The 13,301-nt window shown below is 59.6% G+C and overlaps 1 protein-coding gene across 2 annotated transcripts; it reads left to right on the top strand.

Moving 5' to 3' along the window:
• Positions 1-2,877: 2,877 nt before the first annotated feature.
• On the top strand, positions 2,878-11,328 carry TPM4 (tropomyosin 4). 2 transcript variants are annotated; one of them, XM_049787728.1, is made up of 8 exons: positions 2,878-3,318; positions 5,593-5,726; positions 6,287-6,404; positions 6,751-6,821; positions 7,855-7,930; positions 8,077-8,139; positions 8,230-8,299; positions 10,305-11,328. In XM_049787728.1, the coding sequence occupies exons 1-8, from the start codon at positions 3,187-3,189 to the stop codon at positions 10,385-10,387; spliced, it is 747 nt and encodes a 248-aa protein (XP_049643685.1). In that variant the 5' UTR covers positions 2,878-3,186; the 3' UTR covers positions 10,388-11,328. The 2 variants fall into 2 exon arrangements, with proteins under 2 accessions (XP_049643685.1, XP_049643683.1); XM_049787726.1 differs by lacking the exon at positions 10,305-11,328 and adding an exon at positions 9,077-9,621 and having other exon boundaries at positions 2,881-3,318.
• Positions 11,329-13,301: the final 1,973 nt, after the last annotated feature.

Raw genomic sequence — 13,301 nt, 5'->3', positions numbered from 1 at the left:
TGCTGAAACTGGACAGGGAGAATGCCCTGGACCGGGCCGAGCAGGCTGAGACTGGCAGGAAGGCGGCCGAGGAGCGGTGCCAACAGGTGAGGCTGTGCTGGGCTGAGCCGGGCAGGCTCACGCCCTCTCTGATCCAGCTCCCAGGAAGGAGAGAGATTGAGGTGTGGAGACTCTCTCTGGGTCCAGGGGTAGGCTCAGAACCACACGAGGTGGGGGATTGAGGGGACAAGGGTTTTCCTGTGGAGGCAGAGCGAGAGCACAGAGGGGAAGGCGTTTTTCTTGCACACAGCCAACCCCATTTCGATCCCCAGCATCTCATAGGGTACCCTGAGCCCCAGAGCACTGCTAGGTGTGGCCCCCACAAAACAAAGGTTTTCCCCAGCAGGGACACTGGGAGAGGACGTCAGACTAGGAGTGGGGCAGAACAGAGCCAGTGGGAGCAGAGACAAAGGGACAGAGACACAGTAGGACAGACAGTCAGACAGAGACAGAGGGTCCCTGCTGTCCAACCAACAGTTGAACAGACACGCTATCGCAGGAGGGAGCGAGAGAAGGGGGTGTGCAGGGCTCTGAGGGACTCACAGGAAGAGCCCACACCCTATCAAGGTTCACCTGGGTGTGGCTGTGAGTCTGCAGGCATGTGGGTGACAGGGACCAGGGCAGGTGGCAAGGTCAGGGCATGGGTTGCTGCTGGCTGGTGGCCCCGAGTCCTGGTCACCTCTGGGGATTTCCTGAGATCAGGGATAGGCCCCAGAAGCCTAAGAGCTGGGGCAGGAGTTTGGGGATCCAGCCTGGGCACCCAGAGAATGGAGCACTGAAGGGGGAACAGGATGGACCTCGGGGGACAGCAGAAGCACAGGAGAAGAAATAGGTTTTGGAGCTGGAGAGAAAGCACAGAGGGGAGGGTGTTTGCCATGCAAACCCGGGTTCAATCTCCAGCATCCCATAGTGTCCCCCCAGCCTGCCAGGACTGATTCCTGAGCACAGAGCCAGGAGTCAATCTGAGCACCTCCAGGTAGGCCCGAAAAGGAAGAAGAAACAAGTGTCATGGTCTCATGCTGGGCATTCCTGGAGGTGGTGGGAGAAGGAAGGTCCCATCACACCTCCAGGAGCACTAAGGGTCCAAGAAACCCCCAAACGCACCTAGCACAGGCAACCACAGACAGCCCAGGTCTGGCCACCGTGTAGGTGAAGGTTCGGAGAACTGGCCAGGCCAGACCCTGATGCGCTGACCCCTGCGCTGACCCGGGGGCCGCCCCTGCCTCCCCTGGGGCAGGGGGCAGCTGTCGGCCACAATCCAGGTGGGTCATTTCCTGCCTGGCCTGGGGCTGCCCAGAGACTGCATGTCCGGCCTCCCTTTCCTCTTTCCCTCCCTCCCTCCCCACCTCAACCCTGCACCCTGGTAGAGCACAGACACGCACACAGTTCTATGCACCCGTGTGCGTACAACCACACATGTGTGTCGACATGCGTGCGATCACACAATTAAGCCGCAGGCCTGCACGTGGTCACAAACACATGCGTGCAGCCCCTTACGCTCTCCTGCCCTCTCCCCCTCCACCCTACCCTGCTGGACTCCTCGCCTCCCGGAGTGAGAATGGGACAGAGAAGCCCAAGTCGGGCTGGATTCGGTGGGGTAGTGTTTCTAGAGGAGACCTGGGCTCTGTGGGGGGCCTTCCCGGCTCATGAGCAAAGCTCCTGCTGGCCTCGAGGATCTCAGCCGTGACTGGGAGCAGAGGCGCCTTCCTTGGGGGTGCCAGGAAAGCAGGAATCGCTACCCACCCCCTCATGTCTCCGGGGCCTGAGTCAGTGCGGGGGAAACACAGGCTCTGCCGCCTGTTTCCTGCCTTGTCCACTTCGTCCTCCCTCTGCCCTCTCACCCCACATCCTGCGGCAGCCTAGCCAGGGGGGGCCTCACACTCACACAGGCTGACCCCAGGGCAGGGAAACTGGGGTTCAAAGCAGGAAAGAGCTGGCAAGGGACCCCACAGACCCGGCCTGGCCCCCAGCCCTGGGAACTCAGGCTAACTGTCCTCCACACTCAGGGAAGGATCTGTGGGCCCAGCTCCCTTCCTGCCGGTAGTCCAGGGGAGCCAGGGTGGCCTCAGCTCCAAAATGGGGGAGCCATAAAGCCAAAACGCGGAGGGGCCAGGCAACTAGGTCTGGGGCTCCCCTAGCAAGGCGCTAACCCCCATCTGGGGCCAGGGTGGAGCTTCCCCACACGAAGTGAGCCCCAGACCCCACCAGATTTCCAGCAAGCCTCGCCTTTTTGGGGGGAGGTTGTTTTGTGTTTTGTGTTAGGTTTTTGGGGCCACACCTGGCGGTGGTCAGGGGTTACTCCTGGTTCTGTGTTCAAAAATTACTCCCGGAAGACTTAAGGAGGAGTCTATGGGAAGCCAGGGATGGTACCTGGGTCGACCACTTGCGAGGCTAACGCAGTCCCCTCTCTCTCTGGCCCAGGGTGTGTGTGTGTGTGTGTGTGCGTGTTTTAATAAACCTGATTAAGGTGGAACAAAACTGAATGCAGTGGCGGTGCTCTGTGGGTGTGAGGGACTGCAGGGATGTCATATAGGGATCTCTCCAAAATAGCAAGAGGGGAACAGAGGGGCAGTGGGCGCGCGCCCAGGACGCCCGGGCTGACGCGTGTCTCGGTCCCCAGGTGGAAGAGGAGCTGGCCCAGCTGCAGCAGAAGCTGAAGGGGACGGAGGACGAGCTGGACGCGCGCTCGGACACCCTCAGGGACGCGCAGGAGAAGCTGGAACTGGCCGAGAAGGCGGCATCGGACGTACGTGCGCGCCCCTAGGGCAGGGCCAGGAGGGAATCCGGGGCCTGGCGAAGGAAAAGAAGGAGGAGGAGGAGGAAGAGGAGGAGGAGCCGGCGGCTCGGCACTTTCTCCAAATAAGTCCCGATCGGGGCCCCTTCCAGCAGCAGCTGCAGCTGCGGCCAGCGGTGCCGACGTCAGGCCCTGCCCCCGCGGCGCTGACGTCGGCGACCGGCCCGGGTGACCTCATCGCCGGCCGGACCGCGGCCCGGCCGGGTAGGCGGGGAGAGGCGGGGGCGGCCCCGGCGCGGGGCCAAGGCAAAGGCAAAGGCTCGGGCCCGGGGCGCGGCTGCTGCAGCTCTCGCCGGAGCCGAGCCGCAAAGCGAAGCGAAGCGCCTGCCCGCTTGGCGTGCGCCCCCCGCGCCATGGCCGGCCTCAACTCCCTGGAGGCGGTGAAGCGCAAGATCCAGGCCCTGCAGCAGCAGGCGGACGAGGCGGAGGACCGCGCGCAGGGCCTGCAGCGGGAGCTGGACGGAGAGCGGGAGCGGCGGGAGAAAGTGAGCCAGCCGGGCGCCCCTGGTCCTCGCACCCGGAGCCTCCCTTCCCGGGCAGGCCGGGCCAAGCCATGCCTCATGCCGAGCTGAGCCCGCTCGCCCGCCCAACGGGAGGGATGGGCCGGAGCGCGCTCTCCGGGCGGGCTTGGATGGAGAGGGGCCTTTGGAGACGCCGCGCCGCGCCTCGCCTCCCCACGCCTCTCCACGCCGGCACTCGGAGCTGCTGGCGCAGGGCCGCCGAGTGGGGCTCGGGGAGCCGGGAGGAGGGAGGCCCCGGAGCGGGACGCCACTGGGAAAAAGCCGGCTCCATTGTCTGGGCCGTCCCGGCCCCGGCTCGGGCCCAACTTCCCCAGCTGTTCCCAGGCGCGCCAAAGCGGAGGCGGCGACGTGTCCGCTGGCGGCCGCGGGTGGGGGCGGAAATGCGCCTCTCTCATCTCCATCCCCAAGCCCGTCCCCATCTCCATCCCCTGCGGGGCCCCCAATTGGGGCGACCCCTGGAATGTTGGCACGAGGCCCTGCGCCATCCCCAGGCCCCCGCCCCGGCCCGGCCGCTCCTGGCGTCTCCACTGCGTGGCGCACGGTGGCGCGCTGGACGGCGACCGGCTCGGGACTGGCCAACCCCCGCATGACCCGAAATGGGGTCCCCCCTACCCCGCCCTGCCCCCTCCCGTCCCCTCCCGACTCTCCTCTCCCCCTTCCCCGCGGACTGAGCGTGCGTCTCCACGCGCGCACGGGGGGCGCACGGGGTCTTGTCCTCGGAGCCAATGGGCCGGTTGAATTCCCTCCAAGGGGGTCCCGAGCTCCGCGTGGCACAGGCTCAGAGGCAGGAAAGTTGGAGGGGAAAGGCCTGGAGGAGACGGGGTGGCCGGTCCTGGGGCGGGATCGAGGCCCAGCACCGTCTCCACTTTTGCGCCTTTGCGGCGCACGAAGCCAGCCAGGTCCCCGCTTTGATTTCATGGACCCCAAGATGCTCCTGGGGCCCGGCCAGGCGAGGACGTGCCCCAGGTGGCCCCTCCGGGCGCCTCGCTTGGCTCCTGGGTCTGCGGCTGCTGGAGACGCGCGCGCAATGGGCGGGCATGGGGGACCCCTGGTTGGGCCGGGCCGGGCCGGGGTTGGGGAGCGGCCCCGCAGCTGGTTTCGTTTAGATTTTTGAGCGATGACCCACCCGCGGCTTCCTGCGCGTCACGTGGGCCGTGCGCCCCGTTGCCTTATAAGGGCGCGCCTGGCCCGCGCTGCCTGCAGGAAGGGGCGGCGCGCGCGGGCCCTGGAGCCGCCGCCTGGCTTGGCCTGGCCCGGGAGCCGCATTCCTGCGGCGGGGCGATGCAGTCCAGCGCGCCCTTTTTTCCCTCTTTCAAACAACAGCTCCGGGAGTCGGGTATTTCCCAGTGATCTTAGGGATCGATGCCTCCAAATTGGGTCTCTTTGGGCGGGGATGAGGACCTCGTGGAATTAACTGGTGGAGATTACACAATCTCAGCGATTTTAAAGGAGAAAAAGAAAGCCACTTTCGAGGGCTGGGTGGGGAATTGATTTCCACCCTGAGGCTGGAAGAGTTAAGACTCCTGATTATTTCAAAGGGGGAAAAGGTGGTTGAGCCCCACCCAGCTCTCCTGAGTGCTGCCTGGGAGGGTCCTGCCCAATGAACTATCTTGTGGCCTCACGAGTTATCTTTGTGCACCCCCCTCAGCTCAGCTATGTCATGGAAAGCATTTCCCATCGCTGCAGGGTCAGTTGCACCGTCTGATGTAAAGCTGGGTGTGTGTGAATTCCACACATCTCCAGGCCAGGAGGACCCCCCTCAGGCATCCCTGTTTACACACCTCGCCCTGAAATACGGGGTCCTTGCTTCCTGCTTCTCACGCCCCCCCGCAGCCTCATTCTGCCCCTCCATTTTTCTGTCTTAAATCTGGGGCAGAGGAAAACCCAGGTTCTTTGGGGGTTTGGGTTTTTTGTTTTTTTGGGGGTTTTTTTGCGAGGCTCCAGGGATCTTTGCTTGGTCTGGGCTGGCCCAACTTCACCAAGCCCATCTGCTGCCTTGGTTTCCCCACTTGCTGCCCTCTGTTCCCAGGGTCACCCTGTGTGCATGGGAACGGGGGAGGTGGACATTGCTGAAGCTTCATCCTTCTTGCTCTGACTTTGCCACCCAGATGACTAGGAAGGTGGCGGGTACCCAGGCAGCCCCCTAGCACCCCAAGGTCGTGTCAGGATCCCAATTATGAAGGTCAGGGAAGGCCATCCCAGGTAAAGGACAGTGAGTTAATTCTCTGCTCTCCGCAGGCCGAAGGGGATGTGGCCGCCCTCAACCGACGCATCCAGCTGGTGGAAGAGGAGTTGGACAGGGCACAGGAGCGACTGGCCACAGCCCTGCAGAAGCTGGAGGAGGCAGAGAAGGCAGCAGATGAGAGTGAGAGGTGAGACCCTGGCATGTGGGTACTGGATAGAGGCCCCCAGACCTGGGGGCCAGTAGGCTGGGAAGGGGTGCCTTATATGGGTGTGGTTGCTAGTTGGGGTGTGGCCTAGAGAGATAGGGTGGCACTTTGTGGGTGTGGCCACTAGTTGAGGCAGGACTGTTTGTTGGGCGGGAATGCTGGCTCAGGCCTGGCATCCCTTTTTTTTTTTTTTTTTTGGTTTTTGGGCCACACCCGTTTGATGCTCAGAGGTTACTCCTGGCTATGCGCTCAGAAATCGCCCCTGGCTTGGGCGGACCATATGGTCTTGCAAGGCAGACACCTTACCTCTAGGGCCACTTTCCCGGCCCCAGGCCTGTAATCCTTAACCAAGAAGTTTTCCGGCTGCTGCAGCCCCTTCAGCAGAAATTCCAGGGTAGTAGAGGATTTGCCGACATCCTTTAGGCCCCAGGAACAGCTCGCTCGAGTCTGGTTTCCCCGTAAATGCCAGACAGATGTTTCATGCGGAGACATGCGGGGTTGTGGTGGGCTGTGCAATGCCTTAGTGGAGTGGCTCTTTGCAGAGGGATGAAGGTCATCGAGAACAGGGCTATGAAGGACGAGGAGAAGATGGAGATTCAGGAGCTACAGCTCAAAGAAGCCAAGCACATCGCCGAGGAGGCCGACCGCAAGTATGAGGAGGTGCGTGGACATCTGGGGTGAATCAGGAAGGCACCCGAGTCAAGCCCCTTTTCAAAGCCTGGAGAGGAATTCGGACCCCATTGCTGGGGTACCCTCAGTACCCTCTTGACCCTAAGGCATGGCCTAGCCCTGCCCCGGCTATCCTTAGCCTTCCTACAACTTTGCCACTACTGGAGCTCCAGAGTGGTTGGGTAGCTCCCTGCTGGGCTGGGCTGATGGAGACATTCCTTAGGGGGTGCCCAGGGCTGGTGGCTGTGTTGTCCTGTACATGTCTTGGGGAAGGGGGACTCAGCAGCAGCCCTGCATGCACAAGACAATCCTCAGTGCACCCTTTTGGTCTCCGCAGGTAGCTCGTAAGCTGGTCATCCTCGAGGGTGAGCTGGAGCGAGCGGAGGAGCGTGCCGAGGTGTCTGAATTGTAAGTAGTGGGGAACATACAGCCAAAGGGGAAGGGGAGACCTGGGGAGCAGCGAAGAGGTGCCCTTCCACTTCTGCCAACTGAGCAGTTACCATCCTGTCAACCAAAATGGGCTTATTTGAAATCCACTGTCCATCAGGGGCATCAGCCGCCGGAAAGTCAACCCAAAGGTCTGGGCGCAGAATTTACACAAGAGTGCCTGTTGCCCTGTCCCCCAGGACCTCTGGGCATGTCCCGAACCCCACCTCCAAATAATAGCATTTGGACAGACTGACAGGGAGACCGCGTGCCCCAGCGGTGCAGGCTCAGAGTTTAGTGTGCCTCACTTCCAGTGAAGGCGCAAAGCATGCTGGGTGCTGTATTTTTCCTCTCCTCGCAAGGGGCTGTATATCACTTCTGCTCAGAGGTGCAACGCATGATGCCCAGTGCTGCAGGCCCCTAGTTTAGCATTTGGGGAGCTCGCGTCACTTCTGGCCTGAGACGCAAAGCACGCTGGGTGCAGTTGGCCACCCCCTTCCCTGTAGCTAAGACCCTGAATTCAGCGAGCAGAGATGCCACATCACTTCCTGTCGGCGGCACAAAGCGTGCTGGGAGCTGCCTTAGTCCTCCTAGGGCTGCTGTGTCACTTCTGGTCCGATGCAGCATGCTGGGGGCCTCTTGGCGCCTTGGAGTCTGGTTCCCCCAACCCAGAATGAGGCCTTGCCCCGCCTCCCGCCACACAGAAAAGCAAACAGGACACAAATCCCCAGGCCCCGGGAGGAATGCAGCGCCCTTGCTCCTGCAGCCCCGGGGGACCTGGGTTCCCAGCACCCGGGCCTCGGCCCTGCATTCCTGGCTGCTGACTGCCCGGGAGCCCTGCACAGGCCGGGCCAGGGGCCCCCAGTACACAGCTTGGCCAGACCGCTTCGGCCGCGTTCCTGACCGCATTCCTCCCGCCGAGGGCTGGGGCCTCCCTTTGTGAAAGGCTCTTAGGGGGATTTGCCAGCCGCCTGGGGAAGGGAGGGTGAGCCCCAGGATTCTTGTGTCTCTGCAGGAAATGTGGGGACCTGGAGGAAGAGCTTAAGAATGTCACCAACAACCTCAAGTCACTGGAGGCCGCCTCAGAGAAGGTGGGTGGGAGCCTGTCGGAAGGGTCAGAATCCCCTTTCCGGACACGGGCAGCCGTGCCCTGGGATGGCGGGAGCGCCTAGATTTATTTCCCATGCTCCGGGCCCCGCCCGAGTGTCCCTCTTACCCATCTCTGGTCTTCCCACAGTATTCTGAAAAAGAAGATAAGTACGAAGAAGAGATCAAACTTCTGTCGGACAAACTGAAGGAGGTGAGAGTCCCCTCGGCCTCCCGCTCTGGGGGTTCTCTGGCCTGTGGAGACACGGGGAGCTCCCTTCTCACTTGTCTCCTCTGCTTTCAGGCTGAGACCCGGGCGGAGTTTGCAGAGAGGACGGTGGCGAAGCTGGAGAAGACCATCGATGACCTGGAAGGTAGGAGGCCGTGGGGGAGCGCCTGGGGCTGTTCCCCGGGTTAACTGGGGAAGCACCCGCTCGACTGCAGCCCACGAGAGCAGACCCACAGGTCGGATGGGTAAAGCTGCTTGTCTGAGAACCTGGCGTTGGGTGTGCAGGAGCGTTTTTCCAGAATTCACATGCAAGAGGATAGGAAGTGGAGAATCCCACCAGAAGCCCATCCTTGATTAAGGCAGCCAAGGCGGTACAGCCGGGAAGCGTGTGCCGGGTTCCAGCCCCAGCACCCCCATAGGCTCTCCCCTCTCCCCGTTCCAGCCCTACAAGAAGTGAGCCCTGGGTGTAGCCCAGAACCAAAAACAAAAATTAACAGAGACAACCCCCATTTACCTCCCTCACCAGCCATACTGTGCACCCACTGTCTGGGTGCCTGTTCTTGCCCTGGGGTCTCCCCACTGCTCCCACAAAGGCTTCCGGCTTTGTCCAGAAGTCCTAGTCTTCATACTGTGTTGGTGCCATAGGGCTCCACAAGAGGAAGATGTTCCTTGTTTGGTTGTCTAGGCATGGCACACTGAGGGGCAAGTCCCGGCAGTGTCAGCCATGGAGCAGACGGGTGTCAGACTTTCCCTTTCCTCAACTTCCTCCTGCTTCTTGCTCTGTGTTCTCATGGCCTCTCTCTGTGTGTGTGTGTCTCTTTCCTTCCCTCCTCCCTCTCCCCCTTTTCCTCTCTCACACTCTTTCGTTCTCACTGTACCACCTTCCAACTCGCCTCCTGTGCCTCCTTCCTCTTGCTCTCAGACGGGCTGTACGCGCAGAAGCTCAAGAACAAGGCCATCGGCGAGGCGCTGGGCCGAGCTCTCAGCGACGTGGTCTCCCCGATGCCCGCACACTGCGGTGCCCCAGGGCCTGCCTCCAGCTCAGACCTTTGAAGCCTCCGTGTGCCGTGGCCGGAGTAGAAACGGGTCTCCTGTGAACCACGGGGTGGTCTGCTCAGTTTCCGCACAGAAAGTTGTAGTTGTGGCTGGAGCACAGGCTTTGCATGCTGGGGGCTGGTCTGAGTCTGTCCCCTGAGCACTGCGCCGGGAGTAGCTTCTGAGCACTGAACCAGGAGTAGTTTTTGAGCACCTTGGGGGTGAGCTAAGAACCTAACTCATCCTACCCACATGCTGAGGTGGGGAGAAGCCAGTGATGGACTGTCCTCGGAGCAGTTCCCAGGAGCAGTGGGCTAGAGATGGGGAAGGGCAGGGGTGTCTCCCTCCTTCGTGGGGGTGCTTGGCTCTGCCCCCATTTCTGTTCTGCTGCCACATGGTGCAGGGATTGCGCCAGGGCCTCACGCATGCAAGGCCAGCTCTCGTGCTGAGCTCCTTCTCTGGCCAAGCCACTGCTGTCCATCTTCATTCATTTAGCACTTGGCCCTTGACATCATTTCTGCTGTGACTAAAACTCAAATTTGCAGGCCTGAGGGGCCGGAGAGATAGCATGGAGGTAAGGCATTTGCCTTGCATGCTAAAGGACGGTGATTCAAAATTGGCATTCCATATGGTCCCCTGAGCCTGCCAGGAGCGATTTCTGAGCATAGAGTCAGGAGTAGCCCCTGAGCACTGCCAGGTGTGACCCAAAAAAAAAAAATTGCAGGCCCAGAACAATAGCACAGCTGGTAGAGCATAGAGCATTTGCCTTGCGTGTAACCTACCCAGGTTCAATCCCTGACATCCTATTTGGTCCCTCAAGCCTGTCAGGAGTGATTTCTGAGCGCAGAGCCAGGAATGGCCCCTGGGTTATAACTGCTGGGTGTGGCCCAAATACAAAGGGGAAAAAAATGCAAAATTGGGGGCCTGGGAGATGGCACAATTTGTTGAAGATGGGGCCTGGGTGTGGACTCTGGTACCTCACAGACCCCCGAGCACTGCTGGGTGGATGTGTGAACAAACGGGGTGAAACAATTGCAAAGAACCGCTCCAGAAACGTTGCTTTGCCTGAGCCAAGACTCCTGTTGATTCTTCCTCCTCCCCTCTTGATCCTCCAGATAAACTTGCCCAGGCCAAAGAAGAGAATGTGGGCTTGCACCAGACACTGGACCAGACGCTAAACGAACTAAACTGTATCTAGTGCGTTTGACCCGGCTCTGCCCCCGCCAGCCCGGCCTCTGCGCCTTGGCGGGATCATCGAGTGAATCATGAATAGATGACCAAATATTTTGTATCCAAGAAGCTTTGAGCACCTGTTCCACCTTCCTTCCTTACTTCATTCCTTCCTTCCTTTTTTCTCTTCATGACACAGGCTTCCTCCTCTCTTCATCTTTAAGTCGCGTTGGCTCCCGAGGTGGGTGGGTCCGTGCAGGGCTCGGGGAGAACTGAGCAGCCCCGCTTGGGACTCAGACTCTAGACCAGGCCATCGGGTTCAAACAGGGATATTCTTCTGTCCGGGGCCAGAAGGGGTCGTCTACACCACAGGCAGGTGAACCTGGTCAGACTGGCTCTTTGCCACCTGCCACCACTCAGAACAGGCTCTTAGCAGTGGGGTGGGGGCTTTTGGGGGAAAGGTCTGGTTATTGCCCAGTTGCTTCCAGGGGAGCTGCAACCACCCCCAGCCCCCAAGGGTTGTTCCCAAAGACCACCTGGGACACCTCCCCTAGGAATGGCAGGAGGGTCTGTTTGGCAGAGTCAACCCGGAGAGCTTCCTGTACACAGCAGCATCGGTAAAGCTGCTAAGCCAATACCAAGCCCTCCCCCTGTCCTTCAGGGCAGTTGGCCAGACCTCGCTTCAGGCCCGAGTGGGTGGAAGGTGGGAAAACTGATTAAACTGGACACAGGCCTCTGAGCCAAGGCTGCGTCTCGTCCTTTTGTTTCATTTCTGCTTCTTCTCTGGAACATCTCAGAGCTGAAACATTCCATGCATTCCCCCCGGCATGGCCCGGGAACAATCCATGTTTACAGTCCCAACTCGGCGAGCGGCCCTTGGCCCCCCCCCCCCACTCACTCCTATTTATTGAGCAGCTCCACACTAGGCAATCAACTGTGCAATGAATAAACCTCACACTACCCCCACCCCTCATTTCTCGCAACTGTCTCACTTTTTCGACATTTTGGTCAAATAAATTTTTACAGAAACAGCTTGTGTGTTCTGGGGCAGGAGGTGGGGAGGTGTCTTGGTTCAGTGACCTGGAAGAGAAAAAAGGGAGAGATAGGGGCTGCGTGAGGGGACTTCACCAAGGATTGTCCTGTGTGTCATTTAGAACCATATGCTTGATGCTCAGAACCAGGCAGTGGTGATGGTGCTGGGGGCCCAACATGGACTGGCCATGTGCAACGTATGTACCTCCCCTCCTGTACTTTGCTCCCAGGATGGAGTGCTATATACTATAGGGATGGAACCCCTGGTCTGTTGTATGCATCCCCAATACTAAACAAGCAGGCAGTTCTGAACATGAGTTGGGTGTGTAGTAGGTCCCCTGCCTAGTGTGAACTGAATTTTGCAATGTATAAACAAACACCATGATGGGGTTGGTGCAAGAATGTGGCTTAAGGAAGTGTGTTTAGTGCAGAGGAGGGGAACTCTGGAAGGTGTTGACTGGTGATGGAGACAGCCTGTCACCCAGGTCATGCCATCAAGGAAGGTGGTCTGCAGAAAGGAAAGATCATACTGAAGGAGAGACTCATGGGAAGGAACTGAAGTCTAAAGAGGATTTAGTTGGGGCCAGAGGGGAGGGCATTTGCCTTGATCGTGGCAGACCCTAGTTTGATCCTTTCCAGAGTGATCCAAAAATGTAGAGCCAGAAAGAACCCTTGAGCACTATTGGGTGTGGCCCAAAACACAAGAAAATACTAGAAATAACTTGGGTTTCACTACCCCAATATTTGATGCAAGATCCCTACCCTGGTGGAGAGGGCGGAAGAGCCACACAGAGAAGTGAAAGTCTTAACACTGATGTAGGTCTGGGGTGGTGCCTGTAGGATGCCCCGGCTCCACCGTCCAGTTAACCCCTGAACACAGAGCCAGGAGGAAGTCCTGAGCACTGCGGCTTGTGTCCCAAAACCTCCAAAGGCCCTAGAGATAGAACATCTGGCCAGGCAGTGGGCCACGTGCAAGGTTGTCACTTCTCAGCACACAGGACAGGAACAACACAACATGGGTTCAGGGGCACTGTGGATTCTCAGCAAAATGCCTACAGCTCGGGCCTTAGCGATAGCACAGCAGGAAGGGCATTTGCCTTGTACGCAACCAGCACAGGTTCAATCTCGGCATCCCATGGGATACCCCAAATACTGCCAGGAGTAATCCCTGAGCACTGCCGGTGTGACCCCGCCAATATATGTAGATAGACGGATGGATGGATAGACAGGTGGATGGGTAGGTAAATGGATGGATGGATGGATGGATGGATGGATGGATGGATGGATGGATGGGTGGGTGGGTGGGTGGGTGGGTGGGTGGGTGGGTGGGTGGGTGGATGGATGGATGGATGGATGGATGGATGGATGGATGGATGGATGGATGGATGGATGGATGGATGGATGGGTCGATGGGTGGGTGGATGGATGGATGAATGGGTTGTTGGACCGATGGATGGACAGATGGGTGGGTGGATGGGTGGACAGATGAATAGATGGGTGGGTGGGTGGACGGGTGGATGGGTGGATAGATGGATGGACGGTGGGTGGATGGACGGACGGATGCATGGGTGGGTGGGTGGGTGGAAGGATCCCTATAGCTAGTAGGCTGCGGCCTGAGCCACACAGGACAGTGTTGAGGGCGCTTGCTTTGCACATGGCAGACCCAGGTGAGCACCAACAGGAGTATCCCTGAGTACCCCCAGGTGTGGCTCCAAAACAAACCAAAGAAAGGCATTAAAACCAGGAAAAGCAGCGGCGCACCGGGCGGAAGGGCAGAGGGGCCGGGAGAGAGACCCATGCACGTTGGAAGTAAGCAGTGGCAGTAAGCCCAACCTTTGGGCCTGCTATTGCCCTCACTGCGCCTGCGCCGCTCCCCGCGCGCCTGCGCCTGCGCCTTCTGCCGGTGCCTA

This window comes from Suncus etruscus, chromosome 15 (genome assembly GCF_024139225.1).
Source record: "Suncus etruscus isolate mSunEtr1 chromosome 15, mSunEtr1.pri.cur, whole genome shotgun sequence".
Taxonomy (NCBI): Eukaryota; Metazoa; Chordata; class Mammalia; order Eulipotyphla; family Soricidae; genus Suncus; species Suncus etruscus.
This window is presented reverse-complemented; position numbering and strand designations above follow the sequence as displayed.

Coding starts and splice junctions, on each gene's coding strand:
- TPM4 (XM_049787726.1), top strand. CDS start 3,187: ATGGCCGGCCTCAACTCCCTGGAGGCGGTGAAGCGCAAGATCCAGGCC. Junction 5,727..6,286: donor GCAGCAGATGAGAGTGAGAG/GTGAGACCCTGG, acceptor GGCTCTTTGCAG/AGGGATGAAGGTCATCGAGA. Junction 8,300..9,076: donor GACCATCGATGACCTGGAAG/GTAGGAGGCCGT, acceptor TCTTGCTCTCAG/ACGGGCTGTACGCGCAGAAG.